This window comes from Aulonocara sp. 'chitande type north' Nkhata Bay, linkage group LG17, assembly GCF_057382095.1.
Source record: "Aulonocara sp. 'chitande type north' Nkhata Bay isolate Kocher_YH1m ecotype deep benthic linkage group LG17, A_spYH_male_GT1.1, whole genome shotgun sequence".
NCBI lineage: Eukaryota > Metazoa > Chordata > Actinopteri > Cichliformes > Cichlidae > Aulonocara > Aulonocara sp. 'chitande type north' Nkhata Bay.
In genome coordinates this window covers 24,380,536-24,405,573 of record NC_141360.1, presented here as the reverse complement: position 1 = coordinate 24,405,573, position 25,038 = coordinate 24,380,536, and the positions used below count along the sequence as shown (strand labels likewise).

Below are 25,038 nucleotides of genomic sequence, written 5' to 3'. Positions count from 1 at the left end.
TCATTCCCATCCACCTGCTTCTCAGGATGTTTTCACACCTATGCCGTTTAGTATAAATCGAACTCTGGATCGTTTTTCCCGTCGGTGTGGTTCCTTTGTGCACATGTGGATATTATAATCACAATTAGATGCAGACCAAAACAACCATGCCAGGATCCTTTAGAGAAAGCTGTCTCAGTCCAGTTCCAAACGAACTCCAGTTCACGGTTCGTTTTGCGGTGATCTGACCTCGATCCGACCAAGTTATCAGGTGTATGCAGACAGTTTGAGCTACATGCTTTCCCTTTGCCAAGCATGCGTTGCATTCTGGGATTTAGCCTGAGAACATCTGGTCAGTCAGATGACCAGACTAAATTTTCTCATGTGGGTTTGTAGTGATTTTGGATTTCTTTGAGTTTTATGTGTGCAGAAAGAACCCAAACTACAGAAATACCCTGAAGCTGTTTCTGACCAGAGGAAACGAACTGAAGGTGTGAAAATGCCCCCAAATCTTGTGTTTGGCTGCCACAGGCGATAAAGAGAAAGCTGTCTTTAATGGAAAGGAGTTAAACCAGCTGTGCTGAGGCTCAATATCAGGGAAATAAGATAATAATTGAAAGCTACTTAAAATATGGAGCTGGAAATCTCCAGTTTCTGGTCACAGTGTGACAAACACAGATTTATTGTTTTGAATCATAATTTTTGACATAAAAGTCAGTTTTATTTGTATTTTAAAGAATTTTTTTTAAAAATAGCAAGTTTTCCTAAAAGGTTTTTACCTGAGAGGTTAAGTTTCCCTGTTTCCATCACTTCCCTGGGTTTGTATTCAGCCCCACTTCTCATTTTCTCATCCGGTCTCTGACTGTTGTGCTCTTCATTTAATCCCAGGATGATTCTCTGTTAAATCTCTGGACCCCCACGGGGGGTGTGTCTGTCTGCCAGCTCCTCTTCCCCACAGGAGGCTCCTCTCTCTTGTCACAGAGTCACGGGTGAGCCCCTCCAGACAGAAGGCTCAGCGGTCCCATTTATATTCAACCCGGTCTCATTTCGCCTAAAACTGTCCTCTTTTTCTTGTCATAGGTGAACATCTTTTCCATTGCCCTACGTGGTCTGAATGCAGTTTAAATGGCAGTAGCTGAGTTAGCACACCCAGAGGATGTCCAGTTACCAAAACCAAGCTAAACCCCTAATGCACAAAAAGCTTTGTGGCAATAAAGTTCATCATTATATTGCTGTGAAAATTTTACAGATTAAAAACAATGTTCCTTTGGTTCCTGACTTTAATATAGTGACTTCCTCTGATTAATTATGCAAATGAGCTTCATTTAAGTCACCCGAGGACATTAAAAAAAAGTTGGAGTTGGAGTGCTGTTTTTCTAAAAACATGTGAGAATGATGTGAAAATTATACAGTACAATACAGTGTTTTAAAAGCCCTCCAGGTAATGGAAATGATGCACAGCAGTTGCAGAAACTCAGTGTGAGAATGTTTAATTTATTATTCATACAGAGCAAACAGTACTTTGTGCCCATTTCTGTTTGATTTGTACCGAAATGGATTTTAGTCATTCGTCAGCACAAAAGCTCCCCTTGCTTTTTAGCGTTTCAGAGCTGAATGGATTTGAATTCAATCACAGGTGCACTGGTTTGTGTAACCTGTGCCTCATCCTGTGGCAGCATGATGCATTAGGGCCTGGTGTGCGAGCCTTTCTGGAAGCCCTCAGGAAGTGGAGTCATAAATAACCAGGAAAGCTCATCAGTGTTGTTCTCAAGCCTGTTGTAACAGAGTGACAGGGTTTTTTTTTTTTCTGACATCATCTCCATGTTTATCGAAATAGCTGCTGATTTTCTTTCTGTGCTGTGCTGAGTGTAGGTGTAGGTCAGTGTAATGGACAGATCCTGGTTCTTGATTTTTGAGGGTTATTTTAGAGTGTCACGCTTACGTCATGGCCAAATACCAAAGACAGAAAACAGACTTTTTGCAAAAGTTGCCATCATCTGTTTGGTTAAGCTGGCCGTGAGTATTTATGGATAGCACAGTTAGTCTGTTGGCTGGATAGACTCACTTTTTTCAACAGTTACCAGACAGATTAACAGGAATTTTTAGATTTTAGACTTCCATCTACGGCAACACCAGAGCGTCAGTGTCCAAAATATAATTATCTTGTTTTCTCAATGGAATGGAACATGGGCATTTACCCCCTAACAAAGGGTTTGGTGATGTGGTGGCATGTATCTGGTGACGCTGGCAGTACAGATTCAAAGTTTAAATTTTACTACTGATTACATTCAGCCACCTTCTTGGATTGCTAACTCAGGGCATGGTGGTCTACTCTGACCTTCTACGTTCATCAGGGACTAAACAAAAAATTTCTGACTTCCAACTTATTAAGAAATGTACCAATGGACCCGCTGCTCAAAACTTTTGTCTATGAGGGGCAGGGAATCAGAAGAAATCTTGCTTAAAGGGAAGTGGAGGGCACATTTCATGGTTGAGGAGCTGCACCAAAGCCCAGTATTGAATAAATAACATAGAAAGCTACTTTAGTCAAGTCCAATAAAAGCGAAATGGAAGTGGAAATGAGCAGAATATTCCCTTTAACATGCCATCATACCTAACAGTGAGGTTATGGTTCCACTAATGTACATGTTAGGGCTGCAGTCGTGGCTTCTTTGTGTGGTAGGTGAAAACTGTGTGGTTCAAAGCAAGATTTGCTGAGATTTGGCAGTGGTGCAGTAGTTGGCTTTGTGGCTTCACAGCAAGGAGTCCTGGGTTTGAACCCACAGGCTGGGGGCGTTCTTTGTTCAGTTTGCATGCTCTCCCTGTACTTGATTGGCTTTTCTGGGTACTCAGATTCCAAATTTGCTGTAGCTGTGAATGTGATCTGGATAAGAGGTGAGGAAATAGATGGATGGAAGATTTTCTGAGTTTTTCTGTCATCGCTGTATTGATGATTTGATAATTTTGCTTTATTGTGAGGTTAATGTGTTGTACCTCCCTGCAGTTGTCTTTAGAAACCTGTTTTTAAACACCTCCCTCCACTAAATCTCTTTATCCGGATTCTCACAATCCAATTATTTCCTCCCCAGCACTCAAACTCTTACCAGTTCAACGCCAACATTAATCTGGTGTTTGGGTTCAGACACTGTGTGGCCCCATGCTGGGTTGGAGCCGAGTAATAGATGACTAATGTGCCATAATGTGTTACCCTTCACTGCTGTTAGCACTGATTTATTAAGGAGAGTCACAAGTGCCAAAATAATTATTTGTGTTGGCCTTCTCACAATCCTCTTCTGAGAACAAACAAGACACTAATTAAATAGTTTCCTTCAGGATGTACTTTCATTCAGTATATTAATTGGTGATTAACTGTTTCACAGTATTTAGCCCTGTCTGTTAAATTTGCTCACCAGATGTTTTCTGGTAAGCAAAAAACAACAGGTATGCTTAAGTCCAATGAAGCCAGTATATCTTTGAATCACTATGGGTTAGCTGAACATTGGGACTGCAGCTAACAGCTATTGTCATGTATTAATGTGATTACTTTTTATATTTTGCTTTAAAAAATCCCAGAAAATCTTTTTTTTTTTTTTATCATTTCCCACAGTCAGTTTTGGCACCACCACACTGAGTTTATCTTGATTAGGGTTATGCCCAGCACCGTAATCTCAGAGATCTTACAACTTTTAATATTATCTCAAGGCATGCTGCAGGTATTGCTGCTAGAAAAAGAAAGGGCAGGGGATGGCTGCTGATAGTATGTGGCAAATTAAACAAGCAGTTTATTTGCATGCAGACAGCTTTTATTTAGCTCTTTCTGTGGGAGCGGCTAAAAACCTCACATTCAAGATATGAGCACAGGTGGTTTCACTTAGAACTTTTACAGGTATATTAATGTGAAAATACAGACTGCTCATTAGTGTTGGTGGGTTTGAGACACTTTGCCTCACAGGATAGTGCTACCTTAATTGTGTGAATGTTAAAGCCAAACGGATCACATTGTGGAGCAGATCACCAAACTCATGCTTGATCATACTTGATTCTGATTCTGAACCAGAATGGTTGCTGTTCCAATTTGTTGATTAATTCAACTCGATTCCACGGCCCAGTTTCCAAACATTTACTGTATGAGCAAGACGTGTTATCAGCTCATTAATCTTTATTGTCAGGGTGAGATGTCATTATTGCTCAGTGGCTTCCTGTGACCCTGCTGACATTGACTAATAACATGTATGTGCAGTGCTTATCTTTACTGGTCAGAGGGGCTTTCACATTTCCTGCAAACAGCCTTGAGTTGATTGATTAGCGCTGGATCAATCTGCGGCCACTGATTGGTTTTTGGCAAAATGATCAGTCTTACCTCTGCACTTCAGTTGTTTGCAAGTCACACTGACGAGCTGAGGGGAGGATTTCATCGTTCACGGGGGACAGAGTGTTTACAATTTGCTCGTTTTGGACTACCTCTGGCTCATGTTAGTGGAAAATAAATTGATGGATCGGAGGCAGGAATAAATAACTTGTTACTCTGCAGAGGGAGCAGCAGAAGAAAAGGTTTCCCTTGGCAATTTCCTGTGTTTGTGCCAGGCTGCCGTCTCCCCATGGCAAGGTCCCTCCATCAGATGAGCTGTGGGTGGTGGAGAAGCACTTGCCGCCCCGCTCTCTCTCCTTTTTTTTTAATATAAAGTGCACACTACGAGCTTTGACTCTAGTTCCTAATCTTTCATTTTGATCACAGAAAAGTGATGTGGAAACACACCAGAGTTCACACACAGGCGTTGAGTTTTTTATAGTTAGCCTTCTACTTATCTCTGTAAATGATACCTGCACATAAAGACGCATATGCAGGTATACATTTGTAGTCTGATTTCTGTCAAACATGTGTTGGATGAAAACAGTCCTCTGTAATCCGATGACAAATTAGCCTTATTTCAGCGTTTTAAACTTGAATCAACAACTAATGGATGGATTGGCATGAAATTCAGAGCATACTGTCACAGTGCTCAATGGACGAGTCCAGCAGATTAAATCATCACCATGAAATGTAATATTTGGGCCCATACAGATGTTCAAAATAACAGTTGGGTTGATAGCTGCTACAATTTTCTTTCTCTTTGCTTATTTTTGTTGTCCTGTGTTGCCAAGGAAACAAAGAAATCTTCATTGTAAAAGATAATTGAATGATTTTAAAATCTTTAAATACTGTTTGTGAACATTCATCCAGTGGAAGCAGCAGATTAATGTCTCCTGCCAACATCTGTGAGTTTGGTGTTTGCAGCTAGGCCACCGGCTGCCTGTGCAGCTGATGTGTGGCTGGTGTATTGTTGCATGCTGTGGATGAATTGTAATAAATAAAGTCATTGCTGACTTTGAATCTGTGGATATAATTGGGTATTTGATCAGTTTTGTGCCTTTAAAAAATGGATCATTCTGTCAGCACTATGCTTTGGTCCAGACTTTTTAAGCAACATCAGAGGAGTAAATAGTCTTTTCACTCCTGCTCCCTCTCACTTGTTATACTCAGTCCAACACTTGTCAGAAAAGCTTTTATTCCACTTTCAATTTCATTAATATTTCATGTCACCCGGCTCTTGATTTGTTGAGTAATTTCGTTTTGGAGCAGTTAGTCATGAAACTGACATTCCCATCAGTTTAACAGCCGATGATTGTCTGCAGAGAAGCGCACCCACTCGGGAAATAATGCCCCAAAAATGATCCATGATCTTTTATTTGGGAAGGAGGAACATTTCAGCCAGTGCACAGTACAGCTTTACAGGTGCAAGACAGAACGCCTAAGTTCAATTTTTAGAGATGAGCAAGGAAGCAAAATAAATAATAACATCTCAGTAGTCGATGGCTGATTCATTTGTCCAATCACACAACCCTAATCTGTTCTTTTCTGCTTAATTGTAATTAGCAGGTTTTTTGTATGTTATTCATTTTACAGTGATGAAAAAGATGGAATTGAACATTTGAGATGCTGATTGGTCCATAATGATAGATTTACTGTAAATGAGGGCTTTTAAACTAATTTGAGTTCACAGGCCACATACAGACCAGTGCACAGTAATCTTTCAAAACAAGCATTATTTTCCTTTGTTTTAGTATAAAGAAGTGCATCTGCAAACATTTATTTTCAGTGAGTCAGGCCTTTACAAAGCAAATGATTAAAAACTTTTACAGTTTCACATTAAGGAGAACTTGCAGATCACAGCGGATCTATAAAGACACAAAACCTCCATGTATGGGATATTTCAAGCAACTCGTCGGTCTTTTTCTGATCCTGCACAGTAAGAACTTGAGCCACACCAGGAACAGCACTGGATTTTATTGACAGCCCTGAATTAAACAGTTACCCAGGCCGTCACTGATCGTCTCCACTTTAAGCTGTAATTTAAAAGATGTGTTTTTGGGGGCTTCTGTGCGTACAGATAGTTGTTTGTCTAATTCAAAGCTTGGAGACTTACAGTCTTCACCGCAGGAAGCTACAGATTTTATGTAAATTAGTACGTTTTTGTTTTGCTTCCTCACAACATCTGATTTTTAGCTTTTTTTTGAAATTGTGGTTCTCTTCAGGGAGAACCATGGGAGACTCATTATCTCTGCATTCACATTCATCCATTTATTTTTTATTACTCGGATACAAATTGAACTGCCTAGTTTGGGACAAGTCAATATGTGGATATCCTCGTTTTATTTCCCCGTGGACAAACACCCTGATGTGCTATCTGTGTTTTGGCTCAGAGTTCACCCATCTGTATAATAATCTAAATGGCCCGAGTGCAGACCCGGGTCACGAGGCGAGCAGTGACCAGACATCGGCTCTGTAAAACAGACACATGGCCTCCCTCTCTGTCCCTCTGTGTGTTTGTGTGTGTTCACATGTTAATAATTCTCAGCTCTCGCCCTCAGACCTACTTTTCCAGTGGAAGTCCAATACGTGTGTTGACTGCTGAGCGGGAGGCTCTGGTAGATTTACACACTCGAATCTACTGCGTCCCAGCTGATATATGAGCAGGGTTTGTAAGTGTGTGTGTGTGTGTGTGTGTGTGTGTGTGTGTGTGTGTGTGTGTGTGTGTGTGTGTGTGTTGCACTGATGCAGGGAAGAAAATCTACAAAAACGTGTTGCCCTTTATCTTGTTCCTTCTACATGTTCTGATCATTAGATGCTCTCTGATGTTTTTGGCTGCAGTTTGCTGCAGATAATTGTTGTTTTCTTGTTTCCTTACAAAATCTTCCGCCTACATTTACACAATGCAACTCAACCACTCACTTTTCAACCCTGTGGTACTTTGATTTTGTCATGATTTAGGGCAGCGTAACATAAGTTAGTAAAGCCTTGAGCATTTTCACCATAGCCATCTTGCTTCATCTTTGATACTAGATATGATTAGCAAGTGGTTGATCTGACTGGGAAACTGAATGATGCTGCACACTTGTACGTTTGAGACTCTCCACCCTGAAGTATATATTAGGGGCAGGGATAGCTCAGTAGGTAGGTAGGTACACTGCTCCCCGGGCACCCAATGGCTCCCCACTGCTTCACTGAGTGAATGGGTTAAATGCAGAGAGGAATTTCTCCACGGGGATCATTAAAGTATACATTATTATTATTATATCCTGTATTGCCATAGTTTTTTAATTTACGGGGGCCATGATATAGAAAATGAACAGCATGTTGTATTTAATAAGACTTGAATCTAAAGCCTAAGCCTAGAAGCTCATCAGGGGCTGGTTTTATAAAGATTCTGAAGCTGGAATTGATTTACTTGTCGCTCGTCGCTTTGAAGCTAATGGCTTGTCACTCGTGGAGATTTCAGGTTGCCTAGGTAACCCACTAATGTATTTACAGGTCGTATGTCAATAAACTGAATTTTCCACTCTGATTGGTAGTCACTTTAGACACTCATCTGAAAGTTGGAAAAAATCCATAAATTGAAGTTGCGAAATCTCATTCGCTGTCCGTTGACTCTGGTCGCCATGTTGCTGCTAAACTCTTCCAGTGTGTCTGCAGCTTTAGTGTTTTCGGTAGAGTTAGACCAGTGTTAGGTTTGGACATCGACTAGTCAAATTGATTGACCAAAACATCCAAAGATGATAAGAAACTTGGTTGGAAGTTGTCCAATGGTTGCTGGCAGCCTTTTTGTCACATCAGTAAATCCTGGGTAAATAAATCTGAGTCATTAACTTTTCAAATCCACTGTTAGAAATTTTAAATGTTTTTTTCTGCTGTTTACCCCATAAGGCCCCAGTCACACCGACCTAGAAACCAGTTGGCAACCATGGCCATTACCTGGTTGGTGAGTTGTTGCTGGAGTTTGATTGAAGTTACTGTGAAACTGGTTACTAAATATCCAATCACAGTCGGTGACACCACCCCAGTAACAATAAGTTGCTACGGAAAAATGTATACTCTCCAACTGGTTGGCAAGTGGTTGTCGAAGGTTGATAACAGTTGCTGTGAAATTGGTTGCAAAGAGATGAATGGCCCCAAAAACCTCCATGTGATTGCTTTGGTTGTCAGTAGTTTTCACAGACGATATAATTTTTGCTCAGCGGGTATTAGTGAAACTGTCAAAAGTGAGACTGAAAACAGAGACCATTTTTCTCCTTTTGGCTACACTGATGACGCACAACTTTTGCTTTGAAGGCGAACGTTTGTGTTGCACTTGACAAAGTTTTACTACCTCTCAGCGAGTAGCTGGTGTTTGCGGACAAGTCGGCCTCTTCTATGCAAACTACAGGCGAATATGGCAACCAAAGCAATCACAACTTTTTAAAAAAAACAAAAAACAAAGTTCCTCTAACCAGCAGGAGACCAGCGGTGTGTGAAATTATTATTATTATTTTGGTAGAAACTTGACTTTACAAGTGCTGGACTAGTCTATTCTTGCACGCTCATCTCAAGGCAGCTTCTTCCGACCGTACCCAAGAGATTAGTAAACAGGAAGGTGCCGTTTTGGTCTTAAAATATCAGTTCGACTCTGCCCCAGACCATTTCATTGTCATGTTATTCCCTCTTGCTCTCTCCCTAGTTTCCATTCAATGAACACTAAATTTCCCTAAAAAACAGAGGAGATCAGGTAAAAACATCATGGAAGTCTATGGAAATCCGCCTTGGTGAATCTGGCTCCAGGAAATTTTTTAGTGAGGTCACAGATCAAAGGTAGTTAACTCGTAGACTGCTATACATCCAGGCTTCTTTTTGCAACCACGGGAGTTACGCCCTGCCGGTGTTAGAATGCCCCCCTTCACAAAGGCTGTGGTTACTAGTGGCACTTTTTTCTTTATTCTGTGTCAATTAAATCAGTTTATTTACAACACAACTTTGTTCTGGCTGTATTTCTTCCCCTCTGATTGGATGTGTGATGTTCTGAGGGCGTTTGCATCTGTACTCAGGAGTAGCACAAAGAATAGTTTCATTAAGATCGATTCAATAACATGAATGATGATAATCGTTGCTGTTTCATACCGTAGGACTGTTTTTCACTGCTCGGGCTAATGATTGCTGACTTGGCCGCACGGCTGCAGGTCACAGGACACAATTACAGTGTCATGTCTTCTGCTTGTGCATGCGTAACACAAAGACAACAGGAATAAAGGCACAAAACCCGCCCTCGGGGTATGTCAGCAGTTTGTGTGTGTGTGTGCTTCAGAGCCAAGTCTGACAGTGTGTGCGCTTTGCTGCCGTGGCAACTAGAGTTACCACATACTAATATTTTAGGTTGCCTTACATAATCGTCTGCTTTTGTCAATGCAGAGAGTAGATTTTCAGGCACCGGGGGCTGCTTGTTTGGAGCTCTCGCTGCTCCCATAACTGACCACTGTGAGGTCTTACGAGTGCTTTAATGTCCCATCACCTGCCTTCCTGCCCTCCAGTCTGACACTGACTACACAAAGCCTCTTACATACTGAGTACGCACCTCTATAAGGATCCTCTTGTTTTGCCAACATGGTAGGGTGTGCTCACTAAACACAAGGCAGACAGAATATGAAAGGAATCTGTTTTCTTTCTTTTTTGAGATTGTATAAGTCCACCTGCCATTTTAAATCAGTGGTGTACAACAGTCGGCGGGTTTTCTTTCTTTTTTTAGTGCAGAGTTTTGCCTCAAAGCCTGAGTTGTCTGCAGGGTCTGAACAATGTCTGCCGTTTTCTCCAGAGAGTGCATTTGTGCCTCGTTAGTTTTAAATGTCAGCACAATGCTTATGAGAGTTTTCATTTGGTCTCTTGAATGAGGCAATTTTGTACTTTTCAACAGCAATTTTAGGCACGCCGGCGCACCAGCTCTGTGGGGCATGCTGTCGATTTGCTGGTCATTTAACCCACCGCTTTTGTTCACACTGAAATATCTCAACTGCTATTGCATGAGATGAGTCAACTTGAGTACCCTGTATAGGACCACCAAAGTCTCAACTTTTGACTTCCACGCTGTGGCCTCACAGTAGCATCGACCCATTCGGCCTGTTCTGGCTGGGCCTCCCAGGGTTAATTAGGTGGATTCGGACTTGGAGGAAAAAGCTGGATTGCTCTTTTGGGTTCAGCACAAGTTCCAGTGTCTCTCGAGGTCATCACGTAGCATCTGCAGTGATGCAGACTGTGCTGGTTTGTTGATGTAAAGAGTGAGCCAAATGCAAAGGCAAAGTTGTCAATTTAACCATTGATCTACATGCCTACCCTCACCCGTGGTCACGAGCTGTGGGTAGAGACTGAAAGAATTTAGAGGAAATGAGCTTCCTCTGAATGGTGTGTGGGCTCAGCCTTGGAGAAAGAACGAGGAGCTCATAGTAGAGCTGCTATTCTTCTGCATCAAAAGGAGCCAGCTGAGGTGGTTCGGGGCTCCGAGGCGAGGTGTTTCAGGCATGTTGAACTGGGAGGAGACATGGGGGCAGACTCAGGACAAGCTGGAAAGAGTGTGTCTCTCAGCTGTGAATACTGCTTTACTGAATCGCAACGAAGTTCAACTGACCTTCATCAGGCACAAAACGATGTTCATATAATCACTCTTACACACACACACACACACACACACACACACACACACACACACACACACACACACACACACACACACACACACACACACACACACACACACACACACCAGGTAGAATTCAAGCATCTTGTTGGAGAATAGTAACTGGTGAACTCTTAACATGTGTGTGCTTGTAATCACATAATGAGGCGATTAAATTTGAGGATGATGGGGATTGTAAGCTGTTACACATTTAGGTGTACAGAGATTTTGAACCAGTTAACTTGTGATTTAATTAAATAACTTTGGTCACTCAAGTGTACTCATGTGTTAAACTCAAGACCCACAGGCCACTCATTTCAATCAAGCCCGCAGATATGCACATTTCGGTTTCTTAATAAATTGTGGCCAAACAGGCGAACCTCTATTGCAGCTGCAAGCATACAAGCTAGTTAGCAGGAAATGGCATATAAAAAGGAAAGCTGATGCTGAGGGCAGGCAATTACAGGTCAGCCTGTATTCTGAGTACTGCTTTACAATGTGTAGAGTGTGTGTTTCAGATAATAGAATTTGCCTCATTTTGATATCACACACCAGCAGAGAGATGGCGCCACAGAGGAGTAAAAGCCCCAGAAAAAGAGGCGTGCAGCTAGATCAGAATAGGTTCCTTCAAGCTACATTTCAATGTAATGGAGCAGCAGAGGCGAGTTTAATGATAGTTGAGGAAATGGCTAAATCAAGGAGGTCACTGAGTGCAATTTAGTTAATTTGCAATTTTAGGTTTTTATGTGCAGCCAATTTCATGCTAGGAGGATGGGTTGTATGGGCCTACACGGGCTAAGATCTTTTTATTTTTTAGCCAAATTTTTGCTAGTAGTTTTTGCACTTTTGTTTTTTGTTTGTGAAACAGTTTATGTGCAATGCAACAAGAACATTTCTTTTTGAAACTGAACCATTTCATTTTCTATACCTCAACAATCTTGGCATGTTTGCTCCTAATGAAGCCGAGTTTGAGTTCTCCGTTCTAGTTGTGACGGTCAAACTTTCGATTTTCTGGTTTACTGCAGTCCCACAGATATCATTACAAACTAAGGTGGTAACCATGGAGATTAATATACCTGCTCAGTATGAGTATTGGGTATAAAATATGTAAAAATCTGTGTCTCATCAGCTTCTTTTAACATCACTTCCACTTGAGAAATGCTGTCTGAATGCAGCATTATCCAACTCTCAGTAAATGTTAGTCTCAGTCGGATATTATCAACAGCGGGAGAGTATTTGTGGCATCAGAAATGGCAGTTTGTTGTCTGCCTCTGGGTTTCAAGCCATGAATGGCCCAGTCGGTCATATGAAAGACAAATTAGCACAGTGGTTTTTGACACGTCATTGTGTTTATATTGTACAGACCAACCCAAAAAATAAAAACATATACACTCATCAGATCATTATGTCTGCAGGCGGAGCGCAGCGGCTGCGATGTCCTCAGCATCCCGGTGCCCATTCGCCGCGGCGGCTCAGAGTCCAACCTAGACGTGGTTGACGGTGTTGGGCACGACGGCGTGGGTCTGGATTTCACCAAAGGACCGCTGGGAATCGACAGCCTGCAGCAGAAGATCCTCAAGGTAAGAAGGAAAACATTGCACACCTGCTTCAGTGTGTGTCTGTAAATTTATCGTGTTTAATTTGAAAAGCTGTGGGTACACATGGGACACATTGGCACTCAGAACTCAAGCACCACACTTGAGTAAAAGACAAACTAAAATATCTCCTTAGCTCTGTTTGGTGACACATGAAGCAACAGAAGCAGCTTTTTTTAAATCCAGTAATGGACTAAATGTCCTTTAAATGTCAGTTCTGATACGACGGGGAAAGAAAAAATCGACTCGGGTCCGTCTCAGTCCTGTCTTTAGAAATTAGAAGTGTTTTTCACAGTAGAGGCTTATCCTGCACTTTAATATCAACGTTTTACAACTGTAGAGACTAAGCTGAACTCGTGCTGCGTGCTGTATATTCACTGGTTTATCCAAGCAAAAGTAGTTTGAGACTTCAACAATAACCTAACAGTGAAATTATTATTACAATGTGATGAACTGCTGCTCCCAGTCAGGAATATACACAAAGAAACAAATACAGTGAATGAAAGCAGACCAGAGAAAACAGTTTGATCTGTAGCATCAGTATCAGATGGTAATTTTTAAACTTTCCATGGTTGGAATAAACTCGATCACATGACTGAGGGGCGCATTGACTGCTACCCTTTAGCAACAGGAGGCTAAAAAAATCTTGGAGGAACTTTGTTTTGTTCTGAGGAAACGCCCGTGTGAGGAGGTTTAGAGATGCCTTTAAGACCAGCTCTGTTTACACAGGATAACTTCTTCACAAGCAAAGAAAAGCAGGTGTTAACGTCTCCTCTCGTGGCTAATTATCATTAGGGATCAGAAGTGCGGGGCCAAATTAAATTAGTATCAGTGAGCTCAAAGACAAACAGGGCTGCTGTCAGTATTCATGCAGCATTATTTTATTCTAACATACCCGTGTGAAAGATGAGCAAACTCATAGAACAAATCGGGGTGTCGGTAAGAATCAGAAGCGCTGGTATCATGCATGCTTAAATGATTTTAAATCTTCAGCAGCTGTTTTCACATCTGTCATTTGGCTCTGCCTTCAGGTGACGGAGCAGATTAAGGTGGAGCAGACGGCTCGGGACCAGAACGTGGCCGAGTACCTGAAGCTTATGAACAATGCCGACAAGCAGCAGGTGTCGCGGATACGGCAGGTGTTTGAAAAGAAGAACCAGAAGTCTGCGCAGACCATCGGTCGGCTGCAGAGGAAGCTGGAGCAGTACCACCGCCGCATGAAGGACAGCGAGACCAATGGGAAGCACAACCAGAAAGACAGCGGCGGCAAGGAGTCCGGGACTCACAGCAAGGAGGGCAGCCTGCGGGACGTCAGCACCACCGGGCGCCACCAGGCACTGGATAAGGTGAAGACGATCGGGCCCGGCGTGTCGCTCTCACCTCCATTTTTCTTCAGTAAGCCGCGGGAGTTCGCTAACCTCATCAGGAACAAGTTTGGCAGCGCTGACAACATCGCTCACCTGAAAAGCTCTATGGAAACGGGGTCAGGGCTGCAGGTGGAGGGCGGCGCGAGGGGTCTGAGTGGCAGCGCTACCACAGTAGCCAAGGCGACCAAGTACCAGAGCGACGATGAGTGTTCCACCGGGACGTCTGCATCTGCTGACTCCAACGGGAACCCGGCAGGAGGATCGGGGGTGGAGTCAGGGGGGCCAGGGAGGTCTGACTCCAGCGGGCGCCTAGTGGAGGTGCTGGACATGGTGCGGGACATCAGGGATGCTCAAACGCAGCTGGCAGAGGACATGGAGACTCTGAACACACAGTTTAAACGAGACTACAACTACTTCACGCAGGTGATGCAGGAGGAGCGATACAGGTGAGCACAGCATCACGAGTCTAAGGAAGGCTTTTCTCCCAGAAAAAAAAAATTCTTGACATATTTATTAGTTTTTTACTCGTTTTTTTTTTCGTGATTTCTAGGGAGGTTTTAGGGGGGAAAGCTTGTGTGCTCCAGTACTATTTTTAAATGCTTCACATCTCCGCTGTCACCAGCATTAAAATGAGAAATGCCAAAAATATAGTATTTGAAGAAAAGAAAAATCTCCTAAACTGAGGTGCAAGAAAAATAAAATGACATTTGGTTGCTTATAAGGAGCTTTAGAGGATTTGTTCTTTGTTTTTCTTCCCTGGTACTGAGGGCAGATTGTTTCTCACTGTGGAAAGATTTTTTTTTTTAGTGTTTCTTTTTTGCGTCACAGATCAAAACAGAATATTTTGTGTTGTTCTGGGAGAGGAGAATATTGTTACCCACACATGATGGTTAAATACTCTTCCATGAACATTTTACAGATAATAGAGCACAGACTCACATGTTTCTTTCTTAAATATACCCATTAGTATAAAGTCAGCCCCTCGGGCTTTGAGTGAGCAACAGTTCAGTGTTAACACCTTAAACGCCCCTCATACAACTATGACTTGTAAAATCACTTGTATTATTGAGCTCTGAATTAAATCAGAAAATCCAATAAAACACTGAACTGAGAAAGATAAGAGAAATATTATACTGTGTAAAATATTTCTGCTCAACAAATTATGCTGTTTTTGTTTTGTGGAAGGGTCTTTTTTCCTTATATCTTTTATTGTCAGAATATGTGTGCTTCAGTCATGTCACAAGAATATTTGCACAACGATTTGTACGACTATAAACACGAAATACAAAATAAAAGCGGTTTGCACATTGCTTTGAAGCTAACCGGGGGATGCTAGCAGAGGTTTTTTGCTCAGAAGGCAAAAGGTTTGAGGATCACTGATCTGTATTAAGTAAAATTGTGGCATAATTGTTGGATGAAGATGTTTTCACACTTCGGTGCTTCAGTAATGGTAGCATTTCTATCCTAACAGAGCCAACGTTGTCATTACATGAGCTGTTGAACTTTAGAGAGCTTTTGACAGTTTAGGAGTCCATCATTAAAAGCCTAAAAATAGCCGGCAGAGCTTACACGTAAACCCCCCAACCAAGGGCAAATGCTCTGAGCAGCTCGGCTGCAGCAGATACACTGCTGTACTGTTACGTGCCCACACACTCTCAATAATGCATTGTTTCTCTCTCCTTGGCTCTCTCCGCCTCCACCTACTCTGCATGTTTGTGGGTGTTTCTGTCTGTCAGGTATGAGCGGTTGGAGGACCAGCTGAATGACCTGACGGAGCTGCACCAGCACGAGACCAGCAATCTGAAGCAGGAGCTGGCCAGCATCGAGGAGAAGGTGGCCTACCAGGCCTATGAGAGGGCCAGGGACATACAGGTGACTTATGTTTGGGCATAAGCCCCCACCACTGCCACAGCACACGGCTGATTAAGATTAGAGTTTAGGATTAACCCTTTAAGTAACCAATGTCTTACTCAAATTGTAAGTTTAATTGAAAGGCCTAATGTATTATTGCCTTATTTACAGTGTTCAGTTTAGACGAGTTTGACCCCTTAGTGGGAAAGGTCACTGCGTAGTGTACCTTCATCATTTGAGGCTATCCTGGTAAAAGTGGTCTCTGCCAGGATGACGACAGGCCTAGCCACACGGCATGCTCACTGTGGTTAATGGGTTTGCTACAAGAACGCTTAAAGGAGAGAGAAGCCCCCTCCATTCATATCACTGGAAGATTAGCATTTTGGAGAAATAATTAATCTGAATCTTTTCCTTTCACTTCGGGGAGGTTTTAATTACAAATTTCTGAGCGTCCAAATGATTAATTGATGACATGTCTCTCATGACATGTCACACTGAAGCCACAGCAGTCCCTCCATTGCTTCCTATTTCTAATCGGACGTTCTTGCGCTTGTTTCTAATGCAGCTGAAGTTCATACACGATCCAGTTTTGCTGCCCTTTCGCTGTGACTCACTGCTCTCCAGAGTTTCCCTGATCTCTAACCATTTTTCTGTGTGTGTGTGTGTGTGTGTGTGTGTGTGTCGTAGGAGGTGCTGGAGTCGTGCCAGACTCGCGTGTCGAAGCTCGAGCTCCAGCAGCAGCAGCAGCAAACCATCCAGCTGGAAAACACGGACGCCAAAGTGCTGCTGGGCAAGTGCATCAACATCATGCTGGCCATCGTCACCGTCATCCTGGTGTGCGTGTCCACTGCGGCCAAGTTCACCGCCCCGCTGCTGCGCAGTCGCCTCCACTTGGCGCTCACCTGCGTGGGCGTGTCCCTGCTAGCGCTGCTGTGGAAGAACTGGGAACATTTGCAGTGCGCTTTGGAACGATTGCTCCTCCCGCACTGAGACCGGTGTGGGGAGGAAATCAACATGTAGCCTTACATGAGCCGATGATTCTGGGCTCCACGGTGACTCGGTTTAAGGCTCTGAGCCTCACCAAGAACACGTAAACGGACATAAACGCTCAAGACCTGAACCGGAACTCTCTGAAGGTGCACACATGAAAACGTGGCTGCTCTGCTGCAGATCTGCAGGGCCAACAAAAGATAAATCGGCTCAGCTGCTTTCATCTGGTCACCAGGAGACTCTGGTGGCACCGGCATCACACACACACTGAAGTCTAAATATAAATGAGGGGGATTACATCAGGGCATGGAATAACACGTTATTTTTTTTCCTGTCCTTTAAAGGGATGCGTTTCTGTTAGAGCACCACCTCCACACAAACTGTCAGTTATGAGTCCAGTGGACCTGATTTGAATGTGCACACCAAGCTCGCTGTGACAAACACAAACACACATCCACCTGAAGGTTCATTCGCACCGCGCCCCTCTCTCGCTGCTGTTCTGTATTTATGTGAGGTTTTTTTAAATTCAGCATCTTCTTCAAAGCGACAGTTTGAAGTCTGGGATTGCACATTGTTTTAAGCTGTTTTCTATCAGTGTGTAAATCTGTGTATTCGTGTGCGTTGTGCACTTACTCGTGTGTCTCTGTACTGTGTTTCTTCAAGGAACAGTTAAACATTTTGGAAAATAGGTTCAAGTCTGGATGGTAGATGTGCAGCTAGAGCCGGGAGAGATCATTAATGGACGTGCTGTGAAAGAAATCTGCTGTAAGAAAATAAAACCTTTAAGCTACAGCTGCAGTGAAAAGTGATGCCCAAACCTGCTTTTATCGCCCTCCTTCATTTTTATTGCCCAAATCTGACCTCACAGTAACTAAATGATTATAAATTTGAAAAAATACTCCTAATTATGCGTTAATTTAATGAATTAGCTTCATGATTCTGCTCGCCTCAACTGCTTGATTTTTTTTTTTCCCTGATCCATAATTATTATTGTTCAGTCTTCTGGTGTATCTTTGAATCCTCACAATAATCCTTATGTATCTCAAAGTTGATCCTCGATGCGGCCCCTTGGTCACGGTGCTTTGAGAACACAGCAGCCGCTGCTCAGGAAACGACTTCATGCAGTTATTTTAAAGCCCTTCTTTAAACCTACCAGGAGACTTTTGTCCAAAATGAGCTTAAAATGTTCACATTCCTGCAAGTTATGTTTTTATTGGTGTTTTGGTCCAGAGCTCCGACCCTCCCAATCAGCGTTTCCTGCCAGAGCGCTGAACGGATTTCCTCACAGTTCTTGTTACAAATGCAGTAAAACGAGAAAAATTGTTTAAAATGTGCACACAGCTTCATCTTTACCAAGATAATGATCAGATACACCGTCATTTACTGGGCAACAAAACGATGGCCTCTCTAACTCTTTCCCCATTAAGATGACATTCAACGATCTCCACATTTCCTGTAATGACAAGTTTTGACACATCTGTAATCAATAAAGAGGCTGTTAGACAATACGTTCCTGTACAGCCAGAGACCACTTCATTAACTTCTGATAGATACACAGTCATTTTAGTCTGAAGTAGCCTGAAATATGACAGAAACTCCTCAGTTCAGGTAAAAGAATCAAGAGTTACTCCTAACAGGCTCCCAGATGGAAACGGTTAAAGCTGGGGGCGGGACATAGAGATAGACAGCGTCTCTGCATTGCTTCATTCTGTCTGAAACAAGCCGGTTTACCTCCCTGCTGGTTACCGCCAAGTTTCTTTTACCTGTTTGTCGCACTCAGCTGCTGGTCACCACGTCTGATTTGATTAATGTGTTCAAAAACACCAGGGACTGGTTACTTGTCTAATAGTTGGCCAACATCTCCGTCCTCTGGCTCTAACTTCACACTGAATAGACCAAAACAAAAAAACAAAAAAAAGTGACTATTTCCCAAAATGTCAGGCTGCCTGTTTTGAAGTGAAAGCTGCTTAACTGCCTCATCTCTTGTTAATTTGGTGTTTTGTGGTTATTTTGTTATGATGTTTGTGTTTTCAGGTAACTGTTGCTTCTGAAAGCTTTTTAAAGCCTCTAACAGTGAGAAGGGAAACCTTGTACTAACATCAAGAGATAGCTGAGAAGCAGAGCCTGTTTTCTCACACGACACATGTAGAGAGAACACTAACGCGTGATGCAGTTTGGTGCACGTGGAGGGAAATAAGGTGAAATTATGCCGATTTGAAATTGTTTAAAGTTGACAGGTGATCACATGCAGGCTTCACTTTTTAAGTCCTGGATCATTAGATGGCCTTTTCTGGAGAGGTGATCAGAACAAATTACAATGTGTGTGTGTGTGTATGTGTGTGTGAAGCCTTTGATGCTGTGCTGCGTTCATGTCCAGGGGGAAAAAAAAACATGGCAGCATTCAGACGCTCTGTTCTGATATTTAGAAGATTTGAGAGGCTGAAGATTTTTCTCTTTTTACTTGAAATAAGCGTCTGTTCAAACATTAAAGCAGCATGTTTCCCAGCAGCGATAGCCGCTTTCCCACACGTGACTTGAATGCAGCATCGCAGACTGGACAGAGGGAAGTGAAAAATGTAGCTCCCCGACCCCATTTCACTGTGATGAAGATGATGACGAGGGGGTTAAAAAATAGGACTGATGCCTTTTCAGTGCAGCCTGTTTTTTCTTCTTCTGTGTGTCCTTCTGTTTTTCTCTATTCTAAGAAGAAAAAAAAAGCCAAATATGGAGGTTTTTATGAAACCTAAGCTCATCTTTGATGTTTTTTGCAAACCGATTCAAACACTATCTCTGTTAGGAGAGACGTGTACCTCCTCTCCAAAGCTCTGAGTTCATGGTGTGTGTGCGTTTTCTTTGTCTTTTTCTTTTCTTATTTCTGTGCATTAGTTTCTGGTTATGGGTTTTCTATAACTGTATTATTACGGTATTATATTTTCAGATGATAAAATAAATCATTGTTTTTCTATCAAGGTGCCTTTTTTTTAAAATAAAAAAAAAATCTGAGCTTCTTATTGATTATGGAAGATGTAATCCAACTGTGAAGATCATACTGCTCTGCAAGCTTCCTAAGGAATACATGTATAAACCAGGGTGTAAATCACTTCAACTTAAAGCAGCTGGATAAGCTTTTAGAAACGACATTGATTTAACTGCATTCAATTTCACTGCTGTCTTCAGTTTAAATTCATGGATGCTTAAAAATCCATTAGAATCTTCTGCAAAACTCAAGTGCAGGCAAACAAAGGGAAGTAATTTAGGATTTGCAGGCACAGATGGATCTTAAATTGAACGCCAGGTGTCCTTTATTGCTTTTCATTAAGACAGACATTTTCATTCTGTTGTCTCAGAGACAAACGTCAAATCAAAGCAGCAGCAGCCCCACCCGGGATTTACAGTTATCATTAGCTGCACAGCGCCAGAATTTCCAGTTTTCTGGTTTTGCTGACCTCTGGCGATGATGTTTTGTGAAGTGTTTTCCCCTTACAAAGGCTTACAAAGGGTTCATACTGTATAGATGTGTATAGTGAAAACATCAATGGTTTGTGGCTTTAAATAGAGATATAGTGACAACTAGCGGCCAAACAGGAGCACTGCCTCCAAATATCTCTAATTAGTTTTATTACATATATCTGCTTCAAATATTTTTTTAATTATATACGGCAACTATACTAAAATAATTAGAAATTTACTATTCAGTTAGATAGTACCCTGCCTTTCTTACTGCTGGAACCATGAATTCTGATAAATACGCAAAAAACTAAGGAAGGGACATAATTCTTTTTCATAGCACTTTATTTGCACTGTTCCAGTGATGGATGCTCATAATAAGCAGGTCTGATAATGAAGTCGGTGTATACATCAGTAATCCCTGTGAACCAGCAGCTCAGGCTTCAGACTGCTTCAAATGTCTGGTGTCAGTTTTTTTCTTGGCTCTGCATGATGTGAAATAAAGTGGATATTCCTAATATGGTCATATTTGGCATATATCCCCAACCACTTTTAAACAATCTGTTTAACAGCAAATCAGAGGAAAGTTTGCTTAAACGGTACTAAGGGAGCTTGTTTTGGACAGAGGATGAAGTGTTGGGCTGCAATAAACATAAATAAGGATTATTTAGAATCATGCAAAGCTGCTCTAGTGGAATACAAACAAAATGTGCAGCTGGTTAGGTCTGGCTAAATAATTGCACACATTTTTATAATACTAGCGCTGTAGGTTCACAGGTGATTTGTAATAGATAACAGCTACATTATTAGTACATAAAGTTACTGCATCTATTTACAAATCTAGCTACACTGTATTCCCAATAGAGTAAATTACCTTTTTTACCCAACAAAAACAGACTATGAGTGTTTACTAACCGAGTGCTGAAAACATGAAAAGGACTTCAATTCAAGCTACGAAAATTAAAGATTACAATGTGCAAATTTATGATTTTCAAATCCTAGTATTTCTCTTAAATTTATTTTCAGAAATTCTGACATTAAAGTTGAGTTCACCTGTCCTGGGTGAAAAACAAAACAAAAACAAAAACAAAAAAACACCTGTTGCTGCGTTCATCCGCAGCAGCAGGTGGCGATAGTGAGCGCTGTTGCTGCTGTTTTGGCGCAAAGCGGAAGCTGTCATAACTGTCCCCCTCATGAAAATGAAAAGTTCAGTGCTGTTATGTGGGTTTAGCAAAGGCACCTTATTATTTACTGTCTGAAAAAAAAAAAAAAAAAAAAACTCCCGTGGTTGATTTATGCGAAATATCTGACGTTAACTGAACGTGTCAGCGCTGGTTAGCGGTAGCTGCTTCAGCCATTAATGTGTTGAGGCTAGCCGGAGCAGCAGCAGACCTGGTTTAGCCTTCAATTTATGTTGTTTTCAAATGATCTGAGCAACTTTTGGACTAACCTCAGCTTTAAATGGACGAACACAAGGAGAACATTCACGGCCAGGAGGACAATGTGAAGACGTCCAGCGTGAAGGACCAGGAGAAGGTGGGTGAGCTAGCAGAATCACTGCTCCGTGTAAACGCTGTTTGCGTTGAAGTAAACTGGCTGGTGCGTTCATTGACACCAAAGACAGGCTGGTGAGAGATATGTCCCGTTGGGTTCTTTGGTGCCGACTTGATGAAAATGACTAGAAACCGCGTTACTTTTAGTTACTCTTGTATTGGAGTAATTAATACTAAAATATTTGAAGTAGACGGGAGCTACATCACAGTGTTTTGTTAATGTGAGCCCTGCAAATCGACCCCGATTCTCTTGCTCTGTGTACTTCATCTTGTCGTGTTGTATTTTAATTGACTGAGCTATTCTTTTTTTAAGCTAAAGAGATCGCTATTCTCGGGTTAGACCCCGTTTTCCTTCAGTGTTACTTCTTAAAGGCACATAATCAACAAGAAGTTTGCTCCAAGTTATCAGGATAGCATCGCACAGTGGGTGCTCATCCATGATGCGACTGTTGGATTGAGATCTGGTGACTGTGCAGGCCATGTGAGGTCAGAGAACTCACTGTCATGGTCAAGGAACTAGTTTCCTGTTAGAGGACAGCAGAGGCACCCAATGTGGTCGTCTCCTGCTTCTAGGTTTGAGATGCTCTTCTGTACACTTGACCTTCCTACTCTTCTGCATGGTTGCATTAAGTTTGAACAGTCTGCCTATTTTCCTTTTACCTCCTAGAGATGGTTTTGTGGGAAAATCCCAGTAGATAGGTCTCAGTATTTCAGAAACTGCTATCTACTTTCTTTTGCAGATAATCTTATCTGATGTGTTGTTGGACTTCACTCTAAAATGATCTGTTCCTCCAAACAAACCATTGATCCATGCTCTCTGTGTTTTTGATGGCCAAATTTGTAGAGTTACATCATTTTCTGACACATAACGACCCACACGTCTCCTCCTCAGGAGAAGCCTAGCAGCAGGCTGTGTCCTGCGGGAGAATCTGCTCCTCAGGTGTCCCCGTCTCAGTCGAAGGGTGACTTCAGCCATCCGGTGTACAAAGAGATTGCTTTGGCCAACGGCCACATCAACCGCATGACGAAGGAGGAGCTTCGGATCAAGTTAGCGGAGTTAAAGCTCGACACACGGTGAGTTTTTAATAAATGTTTGAGGACCAAACACTCGTGCTTGTCCCTTAGAAGTGTTCTACCAAACAGTTTTTCTCTTGGTGTGTGCAGAGGAGTGAAGGATGTGATGAAGAAGAGATTGAAGAGCCACTATAAGAAACAGAAGCTGATGCAGACGGCGGCAGAGGGAGGCCCCACCGACACGTACTACGACTACATCTGTGTGGTGGACTTTGAAGCCACATGTGAAGAGGACAATCCTTCAGACTTCCTCCACGAAATCATTGAGTTCCCTATGGTTCTCATCAACACGCACACCTTGGAGATTGTTAGTAAAGATTGTGACTTAAATCAGGAGTTGTCTTTTGTTGTTGTTGTTTCTGTTGTTGTTAATAATGATGTTCCTCTAATGTTCTGCACAGGTGGACACCTTTCAGGAGTACGTGAAGCCTGAGCTTAACCCACAGCTCTCAGACTTCTGTGTGAAGCTGACGGGAATAACGCAGGTCGGTTGAGTTCACGTCACTATCACATTACACGTGTGGGTCATTTACTCATTTTTCTGTGTTGTGTTGGTAGAAAATGGTCGAAGAAGCAGACCCGTTCCCAGTAGTCCTGCAGCGAGTTGTGTCGTGGCTTCAGAAAAGGGAACTCGGGACAAAATACAAATACGCCATCCTGACTGACGGGTGGGTTTCACGTCAAAGCTTCTGCAGGATGTTTACTTTCTTCTCCTCACTTGGTTTACAGCGCCGTTTCTTTAACATCGTCCACAGGTCGTGGGATATGAGCAAGTTCCTCAACATCCAGTGTCGGGTCAGCCGAATCAAATATCCTCCGTTTGCAAAGAAGTGGATAAACATAAGAAAGTCATACGGAAACTTCTACAAGGTACATTTTACGGCTTTGTACAGACACGCTTACATGTTTTAGATTTTTAAAACTAATTTTAATATTAGTCAAAGATGATTTCATTTATTTAGGGGAAAAAGTTATCCCAAGCTACCTGGCTCTGTGTGGAAGAAAGAAAAAAAAGTAACTGCACCCTTATTTCATTAATCACACCCAGCTCTGATTACTGCAAGACCTGTGGAATCAAGAAATCACAAATAGAACCTGTCTGGCAAAGTGAAGCAGGCTAAAATATCTCAAATAGCAACACATCAAAGCCCAAAGAAAGAAAAAAAAAAAAAGCAAAAGGGAACAAATACTTTTTCACAGTACTGTATTCTTACTGTTCCAGCTCATTTCAGTCATTAAACCCTCTGCATGCCTTCCTATGTCCCGTCCATGAACCTCCTCACAGATTTGGCTATTTCTCACATGTCCTAATGTCTTCTATGATAAAAGGTCTCCACTGCTAACCAGCCATATTTTCTTCTTCTTCCTCCAGGTGCCGCGTACTCAGACGAAGCTGAGCACCATGCTGGAGAAACTCGGCCTGACGTACGAAGGTCGTCCTCACTCCGGGCTCGACGACTCACGCAACATAGCGAGGATAGCTGTCCGCATGCTGCAGGATGGCTGCCAGCTGCGCGTCAACGAGCGCATGCACGGCGGTCAGCTGCTCTCGGTTCCCAGCTCGGCGCCTGTGGAAGGAGCTCCGCCTCCACACAACCCCCGCAGCAGGGACTAGAACCATGACCACTGAAAATACTTATACTGGAGCTCAAAGTCTCCTTTTACACCAGATCTTTAAAAGTGGATCATTCCTTCATTTTCTGGGTGGAAAAGTCTGCCTCGCCACGCCTTACCGCGCTGCTGTTTCTCAACAGTATCACAGAAATATCTTTCAGTTGTCTTGTGGTGGGGAGAATTCAGTTTTTACCCTTGACAGCATAATAAAGCCTAATCTGCAGCTTCACATGAACACACATATCTACAATTTAAACTACTGTGCTAATAAAACACATAAATGCTGCTGTGCTGTTTAAGGTGCTGCACGATGACACTGCTCACCGCTTTCCTCGCAGAGAGTCGAAGAGTCGGTCCTGTGGACTCGGACAGCTCCATAAATAGACCTCTTAAAGAAAGCTGTAATTAAGGAGTTCAGCCTGTGTTGTACTGTCGTCACGTGTACAGATGTCTTGATTTAATGTTTGTTTCATAAATGAGGATTTGTTTCAACTGAAATGTCTGCAGATCTGATAAGTAATGCAAATTAAATGTCTCTTTTTGTTTGCAGTTTTTC

General features: G+C 42.4%; 2 protein-coding genes across 4 annotated transcripts in view; both read left to right on the top strand.

Moving 5' to 3' along the window:
- Positions 1 to 19,797, top strand: part of tmcc3 (transmembrane and coiled-coil domain family 3) — a 231,490-nt gene extending 211,693 nt beyond the window's left edge. For all 3 annotated transcript variants that reach the window (XM_086270295.1, XM_086270296.1, XM_086270297.1), the window contains 4 exons: positions 12,407 to 12,571; positions 13,618 to 14,399; positions 15,690 to 15,825; positions 16,492 to 19,797. In XM_086270295.1, the coding sequence (XP_086126421.1) occupies positions 12,407 to 12,571; positions 13,618 to 14,399; positions 15,690 to 15,825; positions 16,492 to 16,794 (1,386 nt within the window). In that variant the 3' untranslated portion in view covers positions 16,795 to 19,797. The remainder of the gene's footprint in view (positions 1 to 12,406; positions 12,572 to 13,617; positions 14,400 to 15,689; positions 15,826 to 16,491) is intronic.
- A 1,604-nt stretch (positions 19,798 to 21,401) lies between these two features.
- On the top strand, positions 21,402 to 25,034 carry eri1 (exoribonuclease 1). Its single transcript, XM_086268614.1, has 7 exons — positions 21,402 to 21,777; positions 22,687 to 22,868; positions 22,959 to 23,175; positions 23,270 to 23,353; positions 23,427 to 23,536; positions 23,624 to 23,738; positions 24,241 to 25,034. Exons 1-7 carry the CDS (start codon positions 21,703 to 21,705, stop codon positions 24,481 to 24,483), a joined length of 1,026 nt encoding a protein of 341 aa, XP_086124740.1. The 5' UTR covers positions 21,402 to 21,702; the 3' UTR covers positions 24,484 to 25,034.
- The last annotated feature ends 4 nt before the right edge of the window (positions 25,035 to 25,038 follow it).